Raw genomic sequence first — 19,615 nt, 5'->3', positions numbered from 1 at the left:
ACCATTGGTAAGATTACAGCTGTGAGTAATTGTAATGCCGATTTTTTATGCTATTTCAAAAGGTGTTTTTTGATTAACTTCTTGTTATTTGTGTCTCGTTATTGTCGTTGTTTTTTGCAATAAATTATGCCACTTGACGTTTGTAATCGATGGACTCACCTGCGAAAAATTTTAGGACGGAATGGACCTTTTTGTCAAAGTGACTATGAAGCTGGATCAGAGGCTTTAAAATTTGTTCTCGAGGAATGTAAGATCTTAATTGTTGGCTGTGGTGGCCTAGGATGTGAACTGTTGAAAGATTTGGCTCTAATGGGTTTCATGAACATCTCCATTATTGATATGGACACCATTGATTTATCCAATTTGAATAGACAGTTTTTATTCCGAGAAAAAGACATTGGATGCTCCAAGTCAGAAACGGCTGCCAAAGTAATTAACGAACGGATTCCTGGAGTTAAGGTCAAGCCATATTTTTGTAAAATTCAAGATCTTGATACCGACTTCTATCGAAATTTTCATGTCATTGTTTTGGGTCTTGATTCAATTGTGGCTCGGCGATGGATAAATGGCATGGTTTGTAGCCTTTTGAATTATGATGATGGAATTTTAGGTACGTTGTGTCAGTTTTATTGCAATAATAGTTCTTGGCGTTTATATTAGTAAATTATTCAATATAATTTTTATTTTCCTTTTAGATCAAAGTTCTATTATACCCCTTGTTGATGGAGGATCTGAAGGATTCAAAGGAAATGCTCGAGTAATAATACCTGGAATGACAGCCTGCATCGAATGTACTCTTGATTTGTTCCCTCCACAAATTAATTATCCCTTGTGTACTATTGCTAATACTCCAAGGCTTCCTGAACATTGCATTGAGTATGTACGAGTTTTGTTGTGGAATCGCGAAAAGCCATTCGGCGATGTAGCTATCGATGGTGATGATGCAAGCCATATTCAATGGATTTACGAAAAATCTGCTGAGAGAGCTTCACAGTTTAATATTAATGGTGTTACTTATCGGTTAACTCAAGGAGTTGTTAAACGAATCATACCTGCTGTTGCCTCAACTAATGCGATTATTGCTGCTGTTTGTTCCACCGAAGTTTTCAAAATAACAACCAGTTGTTGTACAGCAATGAATAATTACATGGTTTTCAACGATGTAGATAGTATTTACACTTATACTTATGAAGCAGAACGAAATCCCAATTGTCTTGCATGCAGCCGAGTTCCACAAGAGTTGAACTTATCACTGGAATCACAACTACAAGAGATTATTGACCTACTTGTCAACGATGAAAAATATGCTATGAAATCTCCTGGTCTAACAACCATGATTAACGGCAAGAATCGTACTTTATATATGCAATCAGTTGCCTCAATAGAAGAGAAAACTCGTGTAAATTTAAAAAAATCTCTAAGAGAACTCAATTTGTCCTCAGGTCAGGAAATAATTGTGGCTGATGTTACTCGTCCAAATACATCAATTTTCGTACTCAAACCGCCTTCAGCTAGCAATGATCCACAATCAGTGTCAGCATCATCATCATCGTCGTCTTAAAAATTGTGATTATTTCTAACTTCTGTTTTTTTCCAAGCTTCATTCTTGAAGTATACGCCTTTCTCTGTATGTTAAGAAGACCCTATCAATATAATTGAACTGAATATATTTTTAAATCACAGTTAGTCTTTTTACTTCTAACACCAAAAGCTAACATTACTATACTTTAACAGACCGAGTCAAATAAAGTGATCTAAATGATGAAAAAAAAGTCGACAGAATCTATTTAGTATAAATTAATAATAAATTTTAATTACACTTTTTGTTTTCATATCGCAGCATCTTTCCACGTTAAATTTCACTTGGCTTTGTTTCTATAGACAAATTGAGTTGATTGGTTTTTCCTTAATATCAGAATGTATTCAGTAATAATGACCAATTTGAAGGATCTCTCATGCATCAACTTGTAATTGACAATTGGCTAATTTACAATGTAAACACACAAATATATATATATTTTTTTTTCTTTTCATATTTATATATATATGTAAATATGTATACTTATATAATATAATATTAATAGCAATAATTTGTTTCCTTGTTTTCTATTACAATAATAACGTTATTTCTCTCTTTTGTTTCATAATATCACTTGGACAATCTTTTGTAATCACCATGATATGATTGATCTTCCATAAGATTGGCCACTTTGTGTATGAGTTCATTATTCATTGATTCCAGACGATAGCATCGTTCTTGAAGATCTTGAATATAGTCAACCAACTCTTTGTTTTGAAACAATTCATAAATACTTCTGTAAATTAAAGGAAACAAAAATATAGATTAGACAGATGAAGATGATCATAATGATGTGATGGCAATGGAAAAGAAAAGAATATAAAAGTGAAAAAAAGACAAAAGAGCGTGATTGTGAATTGGAATGATTGATAATGCATGTTAGAAATGACGTTGAACACGATGAAATTGTAAAGGAAACAAAAAGGTTGTTAAAAAAGGAAAACGAAAGCAGCGAAATAACAATATTAATTTGTTGACCTGCCAATTCAATGATTTATGTCAGATGATTAGATCTGATATTGATAATGGTAATGACCATGATGAGTGAGGTTTAGTCAATCTGTCAGAGTTTGTTACTCAATGTCAGGCTTGATCTGTCAAGCATGGTTTAAATAAACTACTACAATTTAATGAAATATTTCCTTGGTAATCAGGTGAAAAAAATTGTGATAAAGTGAAAGTTGAACAAAAAAGAAATGCATTTCAACCTAAGCTTTAACAATATTACTGATTAATGCAAAAATAAGATTTAAATTAGTGACATTAAACCAAATTAATTTCCTGTTAAAGGAAATTGTAGTGGATTTGGAGATTGAAAAGCAAGATGAAGATATGGTAACAGTAAAGCTCAGAAGATATGATAATAGAAAGGACTGAAAAGACTGTAACCTTGGCATTGAATTGATTCTTTTCTCCAACGATAGATGCTAGAGTCGAGTAATCGATCAAAATAATCAAGATAAATCATGTTTCGTATGGCAAACCTAGAATAAAGATGGTGAAGAATGGATTATATCGAAAGTTGATTTCTTTAGTGAAAGAACTGTAATAATCAGAAAACTGCAAAAACAGAGCTTAACCAATCAAGTCTGATGTTAAGATATATTTTCATCATTTAAACCTGAAGGTTTGAAACGATATTAATGTAAAGACAATGAAGGGATGAAACAGTAGAGCAATCAAAGAGGGAAGAGAACAAGTGATTCTTGAAAATATTATACTGACATTTTAAAGTAAGGGTAATAATTAAAAATAAGGCAAGTTTGCATGCAATCAATCGATTTAAAAAGAAATATTATGTATCGTTTCAAATTACAAGAGTAACACGTTTGGTTATTAATAAATCAATTCATTATTTATATTGTATCAGATCGATTAACTAATAGAAATCAATGAATTTTTTGTTTCACTTGCTTTTTCCACTCTCATTGACTTGTCATCATTATTTAAAACATGCATAATCAACAAGAGATCAAGTTAATTGTATTGAAGGCATTCTTGGTTCAAGTAAGAAACTGGGGTAATTGGGTTGGATTGGGTTAGATGGTGATGATGGTGATGAGACTAAATAGTGTTGATCAAATTTACCAATTACCTTGGCATTTGAACAGGTTTAGGTGGATGATATTTAGCTTTTAAAATTTCCAACCATCTATTGCTTTCTTTGGTTGTTGTTTCCTTGATTGTTGTTGAATGATCAAATTTTTTGTAAACAGTGAATGCCCCTTTCTTGTCTACTCCTGGAGGTAAATTGGTCAGCCCTGGATAAGAAGTGGATAAAAAGAAATGATTAGAAGTTTTGATAATCTGAAGCATGATGGAAATGGGTAAAATTCAATTTTTAAGATGGATGGTGATCAAGATAATGTTAGTATAGTGAAAGTAGCATGAAGGCAAGGAAACCGAGATAATTGGATTTGAACAATAAACCAAGATAATAATGAATTGTGGTGAAAATTGGAAATTAAATTGTTGGCAGGATAACATTTATCACACCATATTTACATAACTGACAAGTAATTGAGCTTCCTAGTGAACAAATAGCATGGCGAATAACTAACTGAAGAGTAACTAAAGAACAGATTCGATGAAATAGAGATCTTTACGGTTTCTACCAACAATGATACTTAATGCGTTTAAATACAAATTAAACTACTAATAAGAAATAACTTGCTAATGGTAATCATTTGAAAGAAATTTAACACTATTCTATCCTTCAGTATTCAACTCTGATGTAATGATTAAGCAAAAGAAATGTTATGTTAGATTAATTGGGACAAATATTGATAAGGAGTAATTGCATGCATCATAAAGTACGTTATAAATCAGAAAACGGTAAAATCTAAATTGAAAAATCAATTTGTTTGTTCAATTTAAAGCATAATCAACTGTTATGTAAACAAGCTGGATATCTTTCATCGGATTAAGTTTCACTGTTAATCCATAATATGAAGAGTTGTAAATGGTATAGTAATTGTGATAAATTATGATCAACTGGTGATCAAGATTGATAAGTTAAAACCGATCTCTAGTTTTATAACGCACTGTTTGATTATAACGCAATGCATTGTTTCAAAGAAAACACCAACCAAGAGCATTGTTAGAAGATAAATTGGAGGAACAATTAGGAATTAATTTACGGCCTTGATTGGCACAGGCAGAGGGTAAACTTTTCTCCAAGCAATTGAGATCAAGTGATGAGCTGCGAGCATGTCCAGGTCTACGGTGAGGTCGAGGTGGCGGAGGAGGTGCAAGGAGGAGATCCTTTTTACCGGTTGACGGTTGGAATGATTGACTTGTTGTTTGGATCGAGCTGTTAAGAATTATTATTAGAAAGAAGAGAAGAGAAAAAAGAGGAAAAGAAAACAAGAATGAGAATAAGGTCAATATAAATAGTTACATAATGGTTTAAATATTATTCAAAACACTCAACTTACAAATGTCATGAAAGAAAAGCAAAAGACATGCAAACAGTTGTTTATCGTTTTGTCAGTTGATTAAAGTACATGAAAAATTGAGGAAACAAAGCCTAGTTATAAGTTAATAGTGATTAGCGTGTTTGAGAGAGAGAGAGAGTGTTTTTATGTTAATAGATTAATATATGAGGACAGATATTGATGATTTTGATCAAAAATCAATCAACTCAAACAATTAATAATTCAGCAAAGTTAAACATGAGTGAAACAATAATTGTAACTCTTGCTTTTTTCTTTCAATTTACAAACCAATCGAGCAAAACGGAAAACTCTCATTGTTGCTGAAAATCAAGATTACCTGGTTGAAGATTCTTGTTGAGCTAAATGAGATGTTGATGAAGGAAGGCTTTTGAGAAATATTGATGATGCTGGTCCACAGTTATTAATCATTCCACCACCGTTACCAGTGCGACTATTGGAGCCATTGTTGTTACCAGAACACATGCCACTGCTACTGTCATTACTATTACTGCTACTACTGCCACTACTACTGTTATTACCGGGTACTGATGAGGAGCCGCCATTATTGGAATCATATGTAACCAATTGGCCATCGGGTGAAACTCTAAGGGCAACTGGGTGTAAAATTTTGGGATTTTTTTCAATCGAAGCAGCATTAAAATCAAAATTGGCCAACTTTATACCATTGGGAATATTGTTAAGATTATCATTAGGTGAAAAATTATCTGACAGTGAAGGTGACAAGGATGACACTTTGGATTGTCGATGGTAGGGTTGTTGTTGTTGTACCTGGACCGTTTGGTAAAGTTGATTGTACTGTTGATTGGCTTGTGGGCTCTCTGATGGTGTAGGTGAATCATTGAATCTAATCCATGGCTGAGGAGGTGACGAGACAACCCCTTTAGCTGCAGGAACACCAAACATTGTACCTGATTCTCGCACAGATAACTTAAGTTATTATCCTTTAAGCTGCCTGCATTGAGAAGATACAATTGACTCTTCCACTTGGTTAGAATCACAGTAATTATTAAATAACTGATATAATAACACAATAACAATCACAATCTATATCAACCTCTTACATTATTGTCTGTTTATTATTTTCATACACAAGAGCAGCATACATGCAGAAAAAAACAGATAGACAGAGATTAAGAGAGAGAGAAAAAAATAGAGAGACAGAAAATCAGACGACAGTAAAAAGAGAGACAAGACGTTTAATGGGTAATCAGAAGATGGCAGCATTTATTTCTAACCAAAAATAAAGCTCAATTGTTACGCTACAAAATTCAAATGATTAAACCATCAGTTGATCGACGTTTAATTTTATCAACTGTCAATGAATTGTCAACCGAAGACCATCGTGAAGGAGGCCAAATAATGTAGGAAACAGTGCCTTTCGCCAAACCAATAGGAACCTTTGGAAATGTGTAAAAGTCAATAAAATGTATTCAAAAGACATCAACATTAAAAAAGGTAAGTTAATGATTATTCATACCGGACCAAAATGATTACTATCATTGCTCCTTTGACTATTATCACCTTCAATCCAACAATGTCCGCTGGGTATTTGAATAATGTCATCTTCATACAAATTTCTTGGCCTGGAAAAGGTAAATGATGGTAAAATGAGCAAATAAAAATGTTGATCAACCCAAAACCAAGGATTCCAATTATTTTGTACAACTGATGCTTCATATTGATTTGTAATTGAGATTACTATTGAATTAGGGGTTCAAGTAAAATTGGATATAAAATGAGTTTAACCAAAAACATGTAAACTAACGACTATCCAACTAAATGAAAATACAAATCTCTTGGAAAATTAATAAAAATAGAAATTGCAATTTACTATTTGTAAATGATTGTTTACATGGATAATGCATATAAATAAAGTCATTATTGTAAATATTGTTCACAATACAAGATGAACTTCAATAGATGATAAACATTTCAAGTTAAATATGTAATTAAATTAAATGCTTCCAATTGAACGTAAATTGTACGACAAAAAGTCACTCGATTTACATTTAAAATCATCAAAATGTAAATCAAGAAACCAGACTTATTCTTAACATTTTATTATCTCATGAAATTAAATACAAGCAATTGTGATAATCAATAAGATCGAGTTAAATAGCAGACTCAAGGAAATGTAATAAATAAAGTTGATTGTTGATCAATCGTAATTGGATTCAGAAATCTGTTAACGAATGTGTTTCTTTGAGTTTAACCCAAAATTTTGATAAAACCAGAAAGCTTTTGGGTGGTCAGAGTCAAAGATTCAGCTGTTGTTTTATGGAGATGAAAAGCTGTATTTAGGTTGAAATTGAAGATTGAAGGCGAAGAAAATGATTGAACCATTCTTGAACTAAATGTCGATGTAATCGGTGAAGGAATTTAAGATTTTTAGTTTATATTGGAAGGTAATTCAATATGAGTTATAGACAGTTAATGGTCAAAGCGACTCTTGATGAAGGTAAAGACTCGAGTCAATTGTACAATTACTTTGGGTCGAATCCGTCAGTAGATGAAACGACTTTATCACAAGTTATCATTCTTTAATTGAACGATTTAAGAGTCGTTTAAATGAAATAAAGTTGGCAAATGATATTAACCTGAACAAAGCTGAATGAACAATTTGAGGCTGATAAAAAAGGAAATGTTTAATAGTGATTGAAGCAATGAAATGAGCAGCTAAAGTTTATTGAAACTTTTTCTTGTTGAGAAAAAAAATGTGAAACAGAGGAAAGTCTGAAAGTTACATGATGTAAGGTAACATTGAGTGACATTGAGGATTGAATTGAACGGATAAATATACATCAATCTTGACTCAAATGAAACTAACCTGGAAAAGTGTTTACAGAAAGAAAGAAATATAAGAAAAAGAAGAAGAAAAAAGTAAGAAAAGGAAAATACGAAAAGAAATTTCATGTCAAAATCAGTTTTTCTCATTTTCCTTTTACTTATTTTATTTCATTTTATCTACATTTTATTTTATTATTTTCCACACTCATCATTATCATCCCTCCCAGTTTACACCAATAACTAACAGTAATCTGGAAAATCATTGATACTTTTGTCAGATGAAATGTGAACCTTTTCCTTGTGATAAACTTAATGCCTTTTGATGGTTTCCATGTTGGCCTTAGTTGAACGGAAAACGTTCATTTTTATTACTTCTGTGAACTTGAAATTCATTTTCTAAGTTAAACTTTTGATTGAAATGAATATCTGATTGAAAGATTTGAAATCAATTTCATTTTGTCAAAGCTTCTCAAAAGCTTCACGGCAAGTCAACATTTCAAAAAGCATTGATTGACATCGAAAAGCACAAAACTTTCAATCGACACTCAACTTGTGAATCTGAGTTTCAAGTGAATAATGAAAGATGGCAAAATGCTGAGATGTTTCAATCTCAATTAATAGACTAAGATGTTCAATTAAGATGCATTAATTAAGCCTCTAATGAAAGGAAATGCAAATTTTTTGTCAAAAGTATCATTAAAGTGATTAATTGATTGTGTAAAGTTTAATTAAGAAACGGTATTTTGTGCTGAGTGAAGAGTCGACTTATGAATAAAAACTGTTCTAATGAACTGTTAGAGAAAAAAAATCTTTTGTTCATCTCATGAATTTTGATTTTTTCATCAATTCCAAGACTTTCCTCTTAATCACCTTTGATTGCCTCAATAAGGTTCCATTAATTTGCAAAAGTTGCAAACGCCAAAATTGTTGGCAAAAAGAACACTCGATAAGATGAATCGACATTGAAATGAACAAATTTGCTCAACATTTTCTATTCAATCCCTGAATCTGATAAGTTTTATTCAAAGTTTTTTTCACTCTTTTTCTGTTCATTCCAGGCTTGAAATTTTCTTTTATATTCTCATACTTATTCATGATAGAGTTGAGGTGAGAAACTCATCACTTATTTAAACTTTTATTTGTTACCTTTTCTCAGGTTTTCATATCTTTGATACAAGTTTTGATGAATATTATGTATTGTAAAATGTAGCCAAATGTGAGGTTCAAATGTTTTATAAATATTTATGGCCAAAGAAAACTTTCAATTCATGAAAATTGGAACAAAACTTTTCTTCTCTTTTTTTCTCTTTTCTTGGTAAAGAGTTTCCTGATGACAGGTAATGAAAGATTCAAGATGATGTTTGCAATTACATGTTCTGTATCGACAAAAGTTATCCCATCATGAAGGCAAAGTTGAATCAATCAAGTATCTTATTCTCACAAGAATCCAAGTTGAATGAAACAACAATCAACATGATAAAAAAGAGTCGAAACCACAGAATGGCAAGAATATGGTGAAGATGAAGAAAAGTTGAACTCATCAGAACTTGTTAATGTTTTTCTTTTCTTGACAAGTTCTTTTGCTTTTCCCTCAAATAACTGATAAACATGATGATTCTGATATACAAAGATATAGATTGAAATGTCTCAAGAGGCAAAGAAGGTAAAACAATCGAAAAGGTAAAAAGAAGAAAATGGAAAGAAATGATTGGACCAACATGGCGGTTCCAGTATGGAAGAGGAAAAATTACTGAGAATCAACAGAAGATCTTGAAATCCATGAAAGTTCATATTTTCATCGTTCCTTGTTCTTGACTGATTTTTAAAGAAAATAAAAGTAATTGGAAAATGAATTTACAGAATAAAAATTTCCATCATAACTGTTTTGTTTTTAATAATTTGCAAACTTTTTATCAGTTTCGATGTTTTACTCTTTTCTTGATTTTTAGCGTCTAAATATTGGATAAAGTTTAGTCAAGTTTAAGGTAATAATCGTTATAATGAATAATATGGAAAGTTATTTTTAATGTTAGCTTTTTCCTTTTCTTTTCCTGATCTTTTTTCGCCATATTACAGGTAATAATAATCAATCAGTTTAATGTTGAACAGAAAATTGAAGAGTTTCAACTTCAATATTGCCAATCGAGAATCGAGTTGAAAATTTTTGCTAGTTATTAAAGTTTGCTTTTCAAATGAAAAGAAAAGATTTTTTGGTGAAATTTATCATTTTTAGCTCCATTTTTAGTGAAAACTTTTGCATTAAAAAGCTAATTTCAACTCATTTCTAGTATGATTAAATTGCTTTTGTTTGGATAATTTTATTCAATTTGAGATATGGAGAAAGAAGTTGCCAGCAGCAGCTTTGATTTTCGGTTTTGTGGAACCTAATTCAAAACCTGATTTACAAACCTTCAAGATTTTAAATGAGTTTATTCATCGAAATAATGCTCCTATGTATTTAGTTTGATCTGTTAAAAACTTCCGATTGCGGTACATTTAGTGGCACTACATTTTTTGTACAATAAATCTTGAAGGCAAAATTTTATGAAAGGCTATGAATTCAGCATATTATTAATACTTCAATTATAACAAAGTTTTCATGCTTCTATTTATCTAAGTTATTACCCTATTTGCATGAACAAAGCTATATCCTATGAGCCTTATCAACTCACCGTTCAGTATCTCATGGACGAAACATGCCAAATAACTTATATTTGATTTGTATTTTTTTAAGAATTAAAGAATGATTATCGGTGCGTAGTAAAGCTCAAGATGGTCCTTTGAAACTATAATAAACTGGCAATATGGCATACTCAATTAGCCATAGCCCTTCTTGATTCAACTTTCAGGTTACGTTTCAACTTTATATTCGAAACATGATTTGACCTTCAGAGGTCATTTGAAAGTCATATAAAGATTTTGGAGGATACAAGAGGAGGGCAATTCACAGTTTGAAAGATCTAACTTTAATTATTTACTTTAAACTTCCAGTTCAGCGATCGCTTATTTTTTTGGCACGCTTTGCAGTGACTTCAATATTAGCACAGGCGTAATATAAATAGTATCAATAGATGCTTGGATCAATTTTATGGAATTCTTGTCACATACAGCAGCTCTAAGATAACCGATGCTATGAGAAATATTCGCATCCAGGCAGAATGTTAGTAGGACCATGACATTTCCCCTGTAATCGTAAACTCATGTGGTCCTCCACACGTATAAGATTTATAGACATTGAGCCATTCTTTTCATGAGCTAATTTAGAAATTAGCAGAGACTTGACATTACGATAATTTTCGCTTGAGTCCGTGCGTTTTGGAGAAATGAAATAGTTATACGCGCACAAACATCGGACAATAAATCAGAAGTATTATATCGCCTTCGCAAATTTCAGCAAGCAGAATTGGTTGGTTTATTATTGGCGCTATAAATATAGGTTTTGTTTTGAAATGTTATTTTTTCGCTCCAAAAACTGCCTACTTAGTATGATGTTGAACGCCAATAACTTTGCAACCAAACATGCTATTGCCCTAGGAATCGAATATAGTGAGATCGGGCAACATTTTTTATGTTTAAAGGACAAGGTCATTCAAGGTCATTTTTCGGAAATCGCTGCTACTTATGTTAGAGGTCAATTCGAGGTCATAACATGATTTTTAAAGACTAAAAATCTTTTTGATAGAGTTCTAACACTCTGTAATGAACATTGCTTGAGTTATTGACATTTAAGTTGCATTTTTTAAACTGAAATTTATGATATAAAAGATGAAAAATCAATTTCGGTACTAATTAAGCCCCAGTGAGCGCATAAAAATGCGAATTTGCATAAAAAATAAAAATTCAAATAACGAAGTTTGGAAACTCAAATGTGAATAACTCGAGCAATGTTCATGAGCAAATACCCAGCTTTTTTTATTTACTGGGTGTTTAATCTTAACTCATGAACGGTTGATACTAAATACCTCATATTCATTTAATTAAATAACTATTAGTTTGAAATCTCACGGTAATTCAAGGTAATTTAATTTCGACCCTTTTTTAACTGAAACATGCATGTGCTTTGGCCAGCAAGAGACATAGACATTCAATAAACATAAACCAGGAAAGGCCATGTTAAAAGCCATTTTAGAAGAAAATCGGAGTTTGGAGAATGAGTGAAAATAAGATAATGGTCAGAGGAGGGACAGCTGAATCATCACAATCAGAAAATGATGAAATTTTTTTCAAATTGCGAATAGGATAGACCGATTTATCTAGTAGGCTATCAAAACTATTGGATTTTTGCACAAAATTCTGGACTCATCATATTTTACATAACTTTTCAACGTCAACGCATTCAAATACCCCACAGTGTACACTGAATGGCTGGTTATCGCTTTTTGCTAAACTTTTCGTTCTGACTTTAATCGATATTCTTTTATTAAACTTGTATTTGTCAATCTAGCGTCATTTCAGTTGATTCTGTTCTTTTTATTCAACTTCTAATGTGACCTAATCCTTTTGATTGGAAACAAATGAAAACAATTTGGTTGAATGGTTAATGGTAAATGTTGAGACTAAAGCGCATTAATTTGATTCCAATTGATTGTGAATAAAGCTTAGATAACCCAACATTTTGTTCATCTATTAACATTGTAAGCTTAACATGAAACAAGGATTAGGTTTAACTCAGAGTTGTTCAATTTAAAAGGGTTTCATGCCATTATATTCAGATACATTACAATAAAATGAGCAGCAACAATAACAATAACAGCTACAAAAATAAGACAAAGAATAATGATTGGAATAAGATTAACTTAATTGAAGTAATAGAACAAGAAGAAACTAAAAGCAAATTGTAAAAGTAATCAGCATGAAAGTAATCGTTGCAACAGATTGATTGTTCACACAAGTATTTAGTCTAAACAATCGACATCAATTAACATGATAAAATGTTAAATTAATAGTGCAATCTATTAGGTCAAAATCGAAACTCACAAATGAAAAATTCCCAAAACTCAACAGAAAATCAATCGAAAATGAAAAAGTATTTAAAAGGTAAAAAATTCTCAGGTAAAAGTCGATTTATCTCTGTTCTGATTGATGCAAAACGAATGAAATTTTGATAAATTTTGGTGCAAAAACTTTGTTTTCTCCATCAATTATTTCGATTTTGGCTTTGAATTATTTTCTTGGAATCGCAATTTGTAACGACTATAAAACATTCTTGACAAGGTATTCATTATTGTTCAGTTTGTGCAATATTTCAAACTCATGCAAGTACTATATGTACAGTCTTTGGTAACAAGAGTCTGTAATGTTAAAGATTACTTGGACAAAGGCTCGAGTAAAGGTAACAAAAGTTGGAATTGGGTGAGACTGGACAATGTAATCTTCAAGTTAATCTGTTCGACAGTCAATAACAAGTAACTTTATATTGAAGGACAAAAAACAATCTAGTAAACAATGATGAGTAAGTAAAGGTAAGATGATAAAGTGCAAAAAATAAGCTCATGATGATGAACCTCATTTTCAACATTTTTTTCTCTTCTTACCTTTCCATTGACTCTTTTTCATCTTTTTTTCATTTCTATTTTTCTCACCTTCTAATGTTCAATACAAGGTACACTGCTACTCATCATGTAATGTTGATCAGAGGCTCTTTTGTGTGATGGGCAGGAGTGATTGAGTGTGGGTCTGGTTAGGCTGTGTTAATGTGGTTCATTGTCATTGTGAACATGATGATGAGGATGAGGATGAAAAGGACAGGAAACAAAAGGAAAAAAAGTGTTTCACATTTTTTTCTATTCCCTGTGCCTCACTCCCTGTTGTATCATGGGAATGAAAAGATTTGGGATGAAAAAAATGAGAAGGATGTTGGTGATGATGAGGAGGAGGAGAAGGATAATAGAGTTGGAGCAAGAATTGATAAAAATAGGTGTATCACAAAGGATTAACTTATTGTTAACAGTATATTTAGTGTGTGAGAATAAAGAGTGAAGAGAAAAAAAAGTTGTTCATTGTTTGATAGTGTTAATGAATTTGTGATCAAAGTGTTGCCTTTCACTATATTCTGAAACTCTCATGTTCATTAAAACTTATTTTATTGTTTAACTAATGACGAGGATAAAAAATTAGTTGATACAGAAATTGATGAACCTGATGATTGATAACGCTCCTTTTGTTGGCCTCGTTTGATTCAATTCATTTCTATTTCAGCTATAAATTGCATCATTAGCATCTGATGAATTGTCTCCTAATAAAAACATCCAGTTGATAAAAATATTTCTTACCAAAGTCTCGGTCTCTGAGAATGGAGCAAAATTCATATTCAACCATAACACTTCGCTATTGGAAATAATACGATTTTTATAATATAACGCACTTTTTGGTCATAAATAAGTAGCTTCAGAAGCTAAAAATCTGCTGTTCGAATCATTAGCTTCGGTGAATTAAAAAGCTTTAAAGATTTAAGACCGTAGTACCGTAAGTTTTTCAGTGCTTTCTTCTGTCCAATATTTTAGTCACTTTTCAGATTACCAATTACAAGAAATTGATTTATTGCAGAACCTTTGATAAAACATTGTATTTCTAGGCAACTCGAGCTAAGAGGCTAAAAGTCTGGACCCTTGCAACCGAGAGCAGCAAACGTCTCAAGTCAAGGTAAGTTGAGATGGTCGGCTTGCTCGAACCTTTTCTGTTTTACAAGTTTTCTGTACTTGCAATCACGCAACTGATTTACCGATTAGGACCAATCTTTTCGTTGCTTCTTGCAATTATCTGTTAGTCAATTCCAATTGTACGTTTTTCAAACGAAAACCAAATGCATTATTATTGCTTGAAAATGCACTCTTAACTCAATGTGCGACTGTAAACATTTTTTCCTAGTTTATGAAGCTGGATAATGAATAGATGTTTTTGTGGATTTTGTACCATTTAACATCTTTTTGTTTGTACTTCAAAGAACCATTTTTGTGATCCGAGTTTTGTCGTATGGTTTATCAAAGAAAGCATCAAGTGAACATCAAATTGCTGCGACAAAAGTCAACGAAAATAGAGCGGACAAACTAAGAAAAAGGAAAGAGTAAAGAAGGTAAAAGTGGCAAAAAACAATCACTTCAAGTGCACCACTTTCTCTATCCATTTTAATCGATATTCAGCTAATCTCAAACCTATTGATGTCCTTTTTGTGGTTCAATTGTGCAAAAATCACAAAAACATTTCATCCTTTCATCATTATTCAATCGCTAAAAGCTTTTCAAGACTTTTCCATGACGAAAAAGTCTAAATAACAGATAATCTTCATTTCGAAAACATGCTGAATTCTGAATGTTTATTTTGATACAATCCTTTTTCGTGTTACCACCAACATGATCATCATCATCACCATAATAATAATCAGCCTCATCATGCAAGTTTATGCAAAAAGATCAAACTCAAAGTTGCAGTTGATGAAAGGTTGTCATTAGTAAAAACAGTCACAAAAGAAGTAACAAAAAAAAGTTTACTTTTGCTCTTCTCTTTCATTTGCATCATCACCAGTTTCATCATGATTATCATGAAACACACACAAACGAAGAAGAAAAAAAAACAGTTTGAAACAAGAGGAATAAAATCACATTAGAAAATGAGATTAAATTTACAATTGAATGGGAAGAGAGTCAAAAATGGAAATAGCAAGGTTCAGGAATTCATTGACAGTCACCATGTTTCACCATGGAATCAAAGTTCATTTTATCCTCTTTTTTTCTCTCCCTTGTTCATCAAAAGTAAATTTATTCAACACTATAATTCAAGTTTACACAAATTTCATTTCACCATTTAATTTACTTTTTCAGCCTTTTCAGCTTCTCTTTAAACATTGAACTTTTTTTGTCAATTCAAATGTTTATCATTGCTAATCAAGAAATTTCATGTCACAATGAAGTCGACAGTTGAAGGTAAAAACAATTCAATGTTTGCAGTTAAATGAAACAGATTCACTTGGCATATTCAACCATCATCAATGAGAAAATCATGATTTGTGGAAAAGTTTCCAGTCTCTAGTTGATAAGTTCAGATAAGAATTGAAGCTGAATTTTGTAGAAATGCAAGAATTTCATTTATTGTGAATTTTTCTTCTTCCAACTAATAATGAACATTATCTGTTCTATCAACTATTGCAAGTTGCATTAATTTAAGAATTTCATGTTCTCATGATGATAATAAAGATAATGATGGTGATATTAATATTTAGTGAAGAATCATTAAACACATTTTTTCTCCAGTATTTCATGGAAAATAAAATTTCATTAAATGCAATTTCAATTCAAAATGTGAACCTTTTCTAGATACTCGACTAGTTTCACTATTATCATGATATTAGGGTGTTAAAATGGAATTTAAAGTTAATCATTTTTCACCCTTTTCTCTCTTCTCACAATCAATCATGTAAAGCATAATAAATCTCAGTTGTACAAGATGAACCAAGCAGGATGAAAATTACACAGAAAAGGAAGAAAAATTGAACCAAATTTGTCATGTTTAAAAGTGAATCTTGCAAATTGTTCAAACTTGGATTTAAAACTTAATGTTTCCAGATGAATGTAGCAATTAATATTAACAGATAAATTGTCGATATTGAATCATCTCCAGGTAAAACTGTATTTCAATGAAAATGTTGAGTCTATAAATTGGATAAAAACTTTTTCTATTTGAATAAACTTTTTTTCCTATTTTATTGACTTGCAAATCGAAGTTGGTTCAAGTTGCAAAATCAGAATAATCAGGTAAATCATTATATGCAAACTCAATGAGCATGATGAATGAGCTGAGCAAAATATGGAAACATTTTCAAGAAAAAGCAACTTGAGTTGAACACTAAACTATTTATCAGCTGAAAGAGTTTTTATTCAACTTTTTTGTCGAACAAAGTTTGACAAAATTGGACCAAAAATGATAACAAATGCTTCATGTTTATCGACTTTTACTAGGTAAAGCTTGGCAGAGAATGAAAATGTTGGCTCAATTTTTCGTGAGATTTATTGGTTAGAGAAGTCGAGTAAATACATTGGAAAACAAAAGATGAAGGGGGAAACGATGAGGCAAGGGAGAAGGAAAAAAAACTGGAAATTCTGATTCAGAGTCGAAAAAATGGGAGAAAAAATGAAATGGAAAAAAAGAGTTTGACGTTTGAAAAGTCAACAGAGCATCACGAACATTATATTTTTGGCTTTTCATGTGGTTGACGAAGCGAAAACCAATCTTGATACGAAACTTGTATGTTGTTATTACTATCATTATACTCATGATGGCAACACATAAATTTGCTGTTGAAACTCATCATATTGAAACTTTTTACTGTCACAATCAAAGTTACCATTCAATCTTTCATTTGATAATAAAATTCATTCTACTTCTTTTTTCCACTTCTCTATATCATTGACATTACAAGTTATTGCTTTTTATTATCACTATTATCATGCATTATGTAAAGTCATTCCCAGCATTTCTTACCAATGGCTTGTTCTGGTTATGAATCAACAGTAAACTTGGAAAAGTGAGAAAAGACAAAAACTTTTGCAATTTGATTCTTTTGGTGAACATTCAGTTATTATTCTTTCTTTACCTTTTCAAATGATTTTATCATGTTCAACATTATCATGTTTCATGGAAAAGATGAATCGATTCTCATTGAGTGAGTTCAATTAGGTGAAACTTGGTGATGAGAGAAATTTGTTGCTCTTTGAAAATGAAAAGCTATTCAGTTTAGCCAATGTTCAACTGGGATTCACTCCCAGTTTTCAGTTTGAGAGGTAAAATTGTGTCTGTAATTGAACTTTGAATGTTAAACAGGTGAAGTTTTTTGGCTGATCAAATGACGATATTGATGGCCAGTTTGTTTTAAGAAATAATGATGTTTAGTTGGAAACAAACAAGGTTGAAGATGAGGTTGAATAAAGGCTTTTGATCAATTCCTTTTTTTGTCTCATTCTTTATCTTGCTTCTGTTTCTTCCTTTTCTTCCTGCCTTTTGTCTTCGAGTTGTGTTCAAATGACCTGATGAAAATAATGTGCTTGGTAAATGGTAAATGACTTACACAAATCTTGATATTATCTAACCAATCACAAGTCATTTAACAAATTCTGTGTACAGAATTGATAACATGGAAGAAAGGAGAAGAAATGGAGAAGAAATGGAGAAGAAGAAGAAGAAGCCAAAAGTTGGATAAACTAATGATGGGCAACACAAATAATAACGATAATGATTTAAGGGTAAAAGAATAACAATTGATATTAAGTATAATCGTCATCATAATAAGACAAGTATCAATAATATCAGGGATAATAACATGATAATTCAGGAATAATAATCTTAATACGGAGATATATTATTATTGGTATTATTATCACTTTCAATCGTTTGGAGTAAATATTTTTGTCTAATCAATATTGCACAGATTAATGTGATTAATAACAACTTACTGAATCCATTCTCCTTCCAAGGCAATTATTCGCTTGATTAATCGTTGTTTGGGCTTTTTAGGTGACCTGGAATATACAGGGGAGAGAAAAAGATATTTTTCAGTTTCACTTCAAAATTAATCACTCTCGACACATTCTATTGCTTCGGTCTCATACAGTTTGACTTTTAAAGATTTTACTTAATCTAACGGAATATGTCCATCTAATATTATTACGTACTATTAATAAATGTTATAAAATGACAAAAATTTTATCGTACAGAGGGCCCAATTGATGGAACTTGTTTGAGCATATTATTTTCGAATTTAAACATTGCCGAAATTTCGTATAGATTTCGGTAAAAGCAGCCGTCAATGAAATAATTACATTGGTTCGGGAACAACCCCTTTAAAAGGGTTGTTTTTCGAGTATATTAAAGAGAAAAAACAATTTTCCAATATCATTATCAACTCGAAATGGTTTTTGTAACCGCATCCCGTCTGAGATACGAGTGCATGGAATCAATTTTGAAAAAGGCCCTTAAGAATCCATATAGACATAACTTCCGTACAATTTGATATAACTTCCGTACAAGCCTCAGACATTAACCTAGAGCTTCCACACATTGAGAATCATAAGTTCAAATGCTCAAGGTCATTCAAGGTGAATCCGTGATTTAACCTCAGATTGACATTTGGAGGTCGTTTTCCAAAGTTTTAAGATCCTTCAGAAAATAAGGCACAACTGAACAAATTAACTTTTTAGAAACATTATATACATTTTCCTTACAAGAATTTGGACTTCCTGGTCCAAATTTTGTTCTTCATCGTCCATATTGGCAAATTCAGGAGAAATCACATAAAAGATGATACAATTAAAAGAAACAAATTGTTAAAGACAAACGTTGTTTAAAAAAGAGCGACATAATAATTTTATGCAAAGAGTAAGGTACTCTTTGATTTTATGTTAGTTGAAGTAACTAAGAAACTTCATTTTAACTTACTTCGATCAAAATTGCCGTTGAATTTATAAGCTTCAAGTTTTGCATAAAAAAAGCGATTAAAGCTACATAATCGGGTAAGAGAAATTTTGCGATTTCTGAAAATGACCTTCCAATGTCAATTAGAGGTCAAATAATGAATTGACCTTTAGTAACCTTGAGCGCTCGAACTTATGGCTGTGCAATCTGCATAACCTCATGGTTCAAGTTTGAGGTCTGTAGCACTAACGCTGTGTGAGTTATGCCTGCATGAAGGCATAGAATGAAAAAAAACGCTAGGTATGAATTTGCTCTTCAATGATTTTAATTGAAATTTTAGGTTTCGGAAGGTTGATCGGGAATCGATTCTCATATCACGTCTTTGCTCTGA

The 19,615-nt window shown here is 31.5% G+C and overlaps 3 protein-coding genes across 5 annotated transcripts in view; 1 reads left to right on the top strand and 2 right to left on the bottom strand.

The window, feature by feature from the left end:
• The first annotated feature begins 13 nt into the window (after positions 1-13).
• Uba3 (Ubiquitin-like activating enzyme 3) lies at positions 14-1,832 on the top strand. Its single transcript, XM_015927952.3, has 2 exons — positions 14-610; positions 696-1,832. Exons 1-2 carry the CDS (start codon positions 127-129, stop codon positions 1,559-1,561), a joined length of 1,350 nt encoding a protein of 449 aa, XP_015783438.1. The 5' UTR covers positions 14-126; the 3' UTR covers positions 1,562-1,832.
• On the bottom strand, positions 1,787-6,131 carry LOC107361194 (uncharacterized). 2 transcript variants are annotated; one of them, XM_015927953.3, is made up of 4 exons: positions 5,354-6,131; positions 4,669-4,892; positions 3,675-3,840; positions 1,787-2,315 (listed from the first exon to the last, which is right to left on the bottom strand). In XM_015927953.3, the coding sequence occupies exons 1-4, from the start codon at positions 5,938-5,940 to the stop codon at positions 2,150-2,152; spliced, it is 1,143 nt and encodes a 380-aa protein (XP_015783439.1). In that variant the 5' UTR covers positions 5,941-6,131; the 3' UTR covers positions 1,787-2,149. The 2 variants fall into 2 exon arrangements, with proteins under 2 accessions (XP_015783439.1, XP_015783440.1); XM_015927954.3 differs by having other exon boundaries at positions 4,852-4,892.
• An 82-nt stretch (positions 6,132-6,213) lies between these two features.
• LOC107361196 (mitochondrial inner membrane protease subunit 2) overlaps positions 6,214-19,615 on the bottom strand; it is a 43,795-nt gene continuing 30,393 nt past the window's right edge. The window contains exons 3-5 of one of the 2 annotated variants that reach the window (XM_015927956.3): positions 18,267-18,332; positions 6,515-6,620; positions 6,214-6,434 (exon numbers count right to left, since the gene is read on the bottom strand). In XM_015927956.3, coding sequence (XP_015783442.1) covers positions 6,306-6,434; positions 6,515-6,620; positions 18,267-18,332 — 301 coding nt within the window. In that variant the 3' untranslated portion in view covers positions 6,214-6,305. The remainder of the gene's footprint in view (positions 6,435-6,514; positions 6,621-18,266; positions 18,333-19,615) is intronic. The other variant, XM_015927957.3, reaches the window with a different exon arrangement.

The sequence above is a fragment of the Tetranychus urticae genome, chromosome 1, assembly GCF_039701765.1.
Source record: "Tetranychus urticae isolate SD_2017Ah chromosome 1, NJAU_TeUrti_SD_1.0, whole genome shotgun sequence".
NCBI lineage: Eukaryota > Metazoa > Arthropoda > Arachnida > Trombidiformes > Tetranychidae > Tetranychus > Tetranychus urticae.
This window is presented reverse-complemented; position numbering and strand designations above follow the sequence as displayed.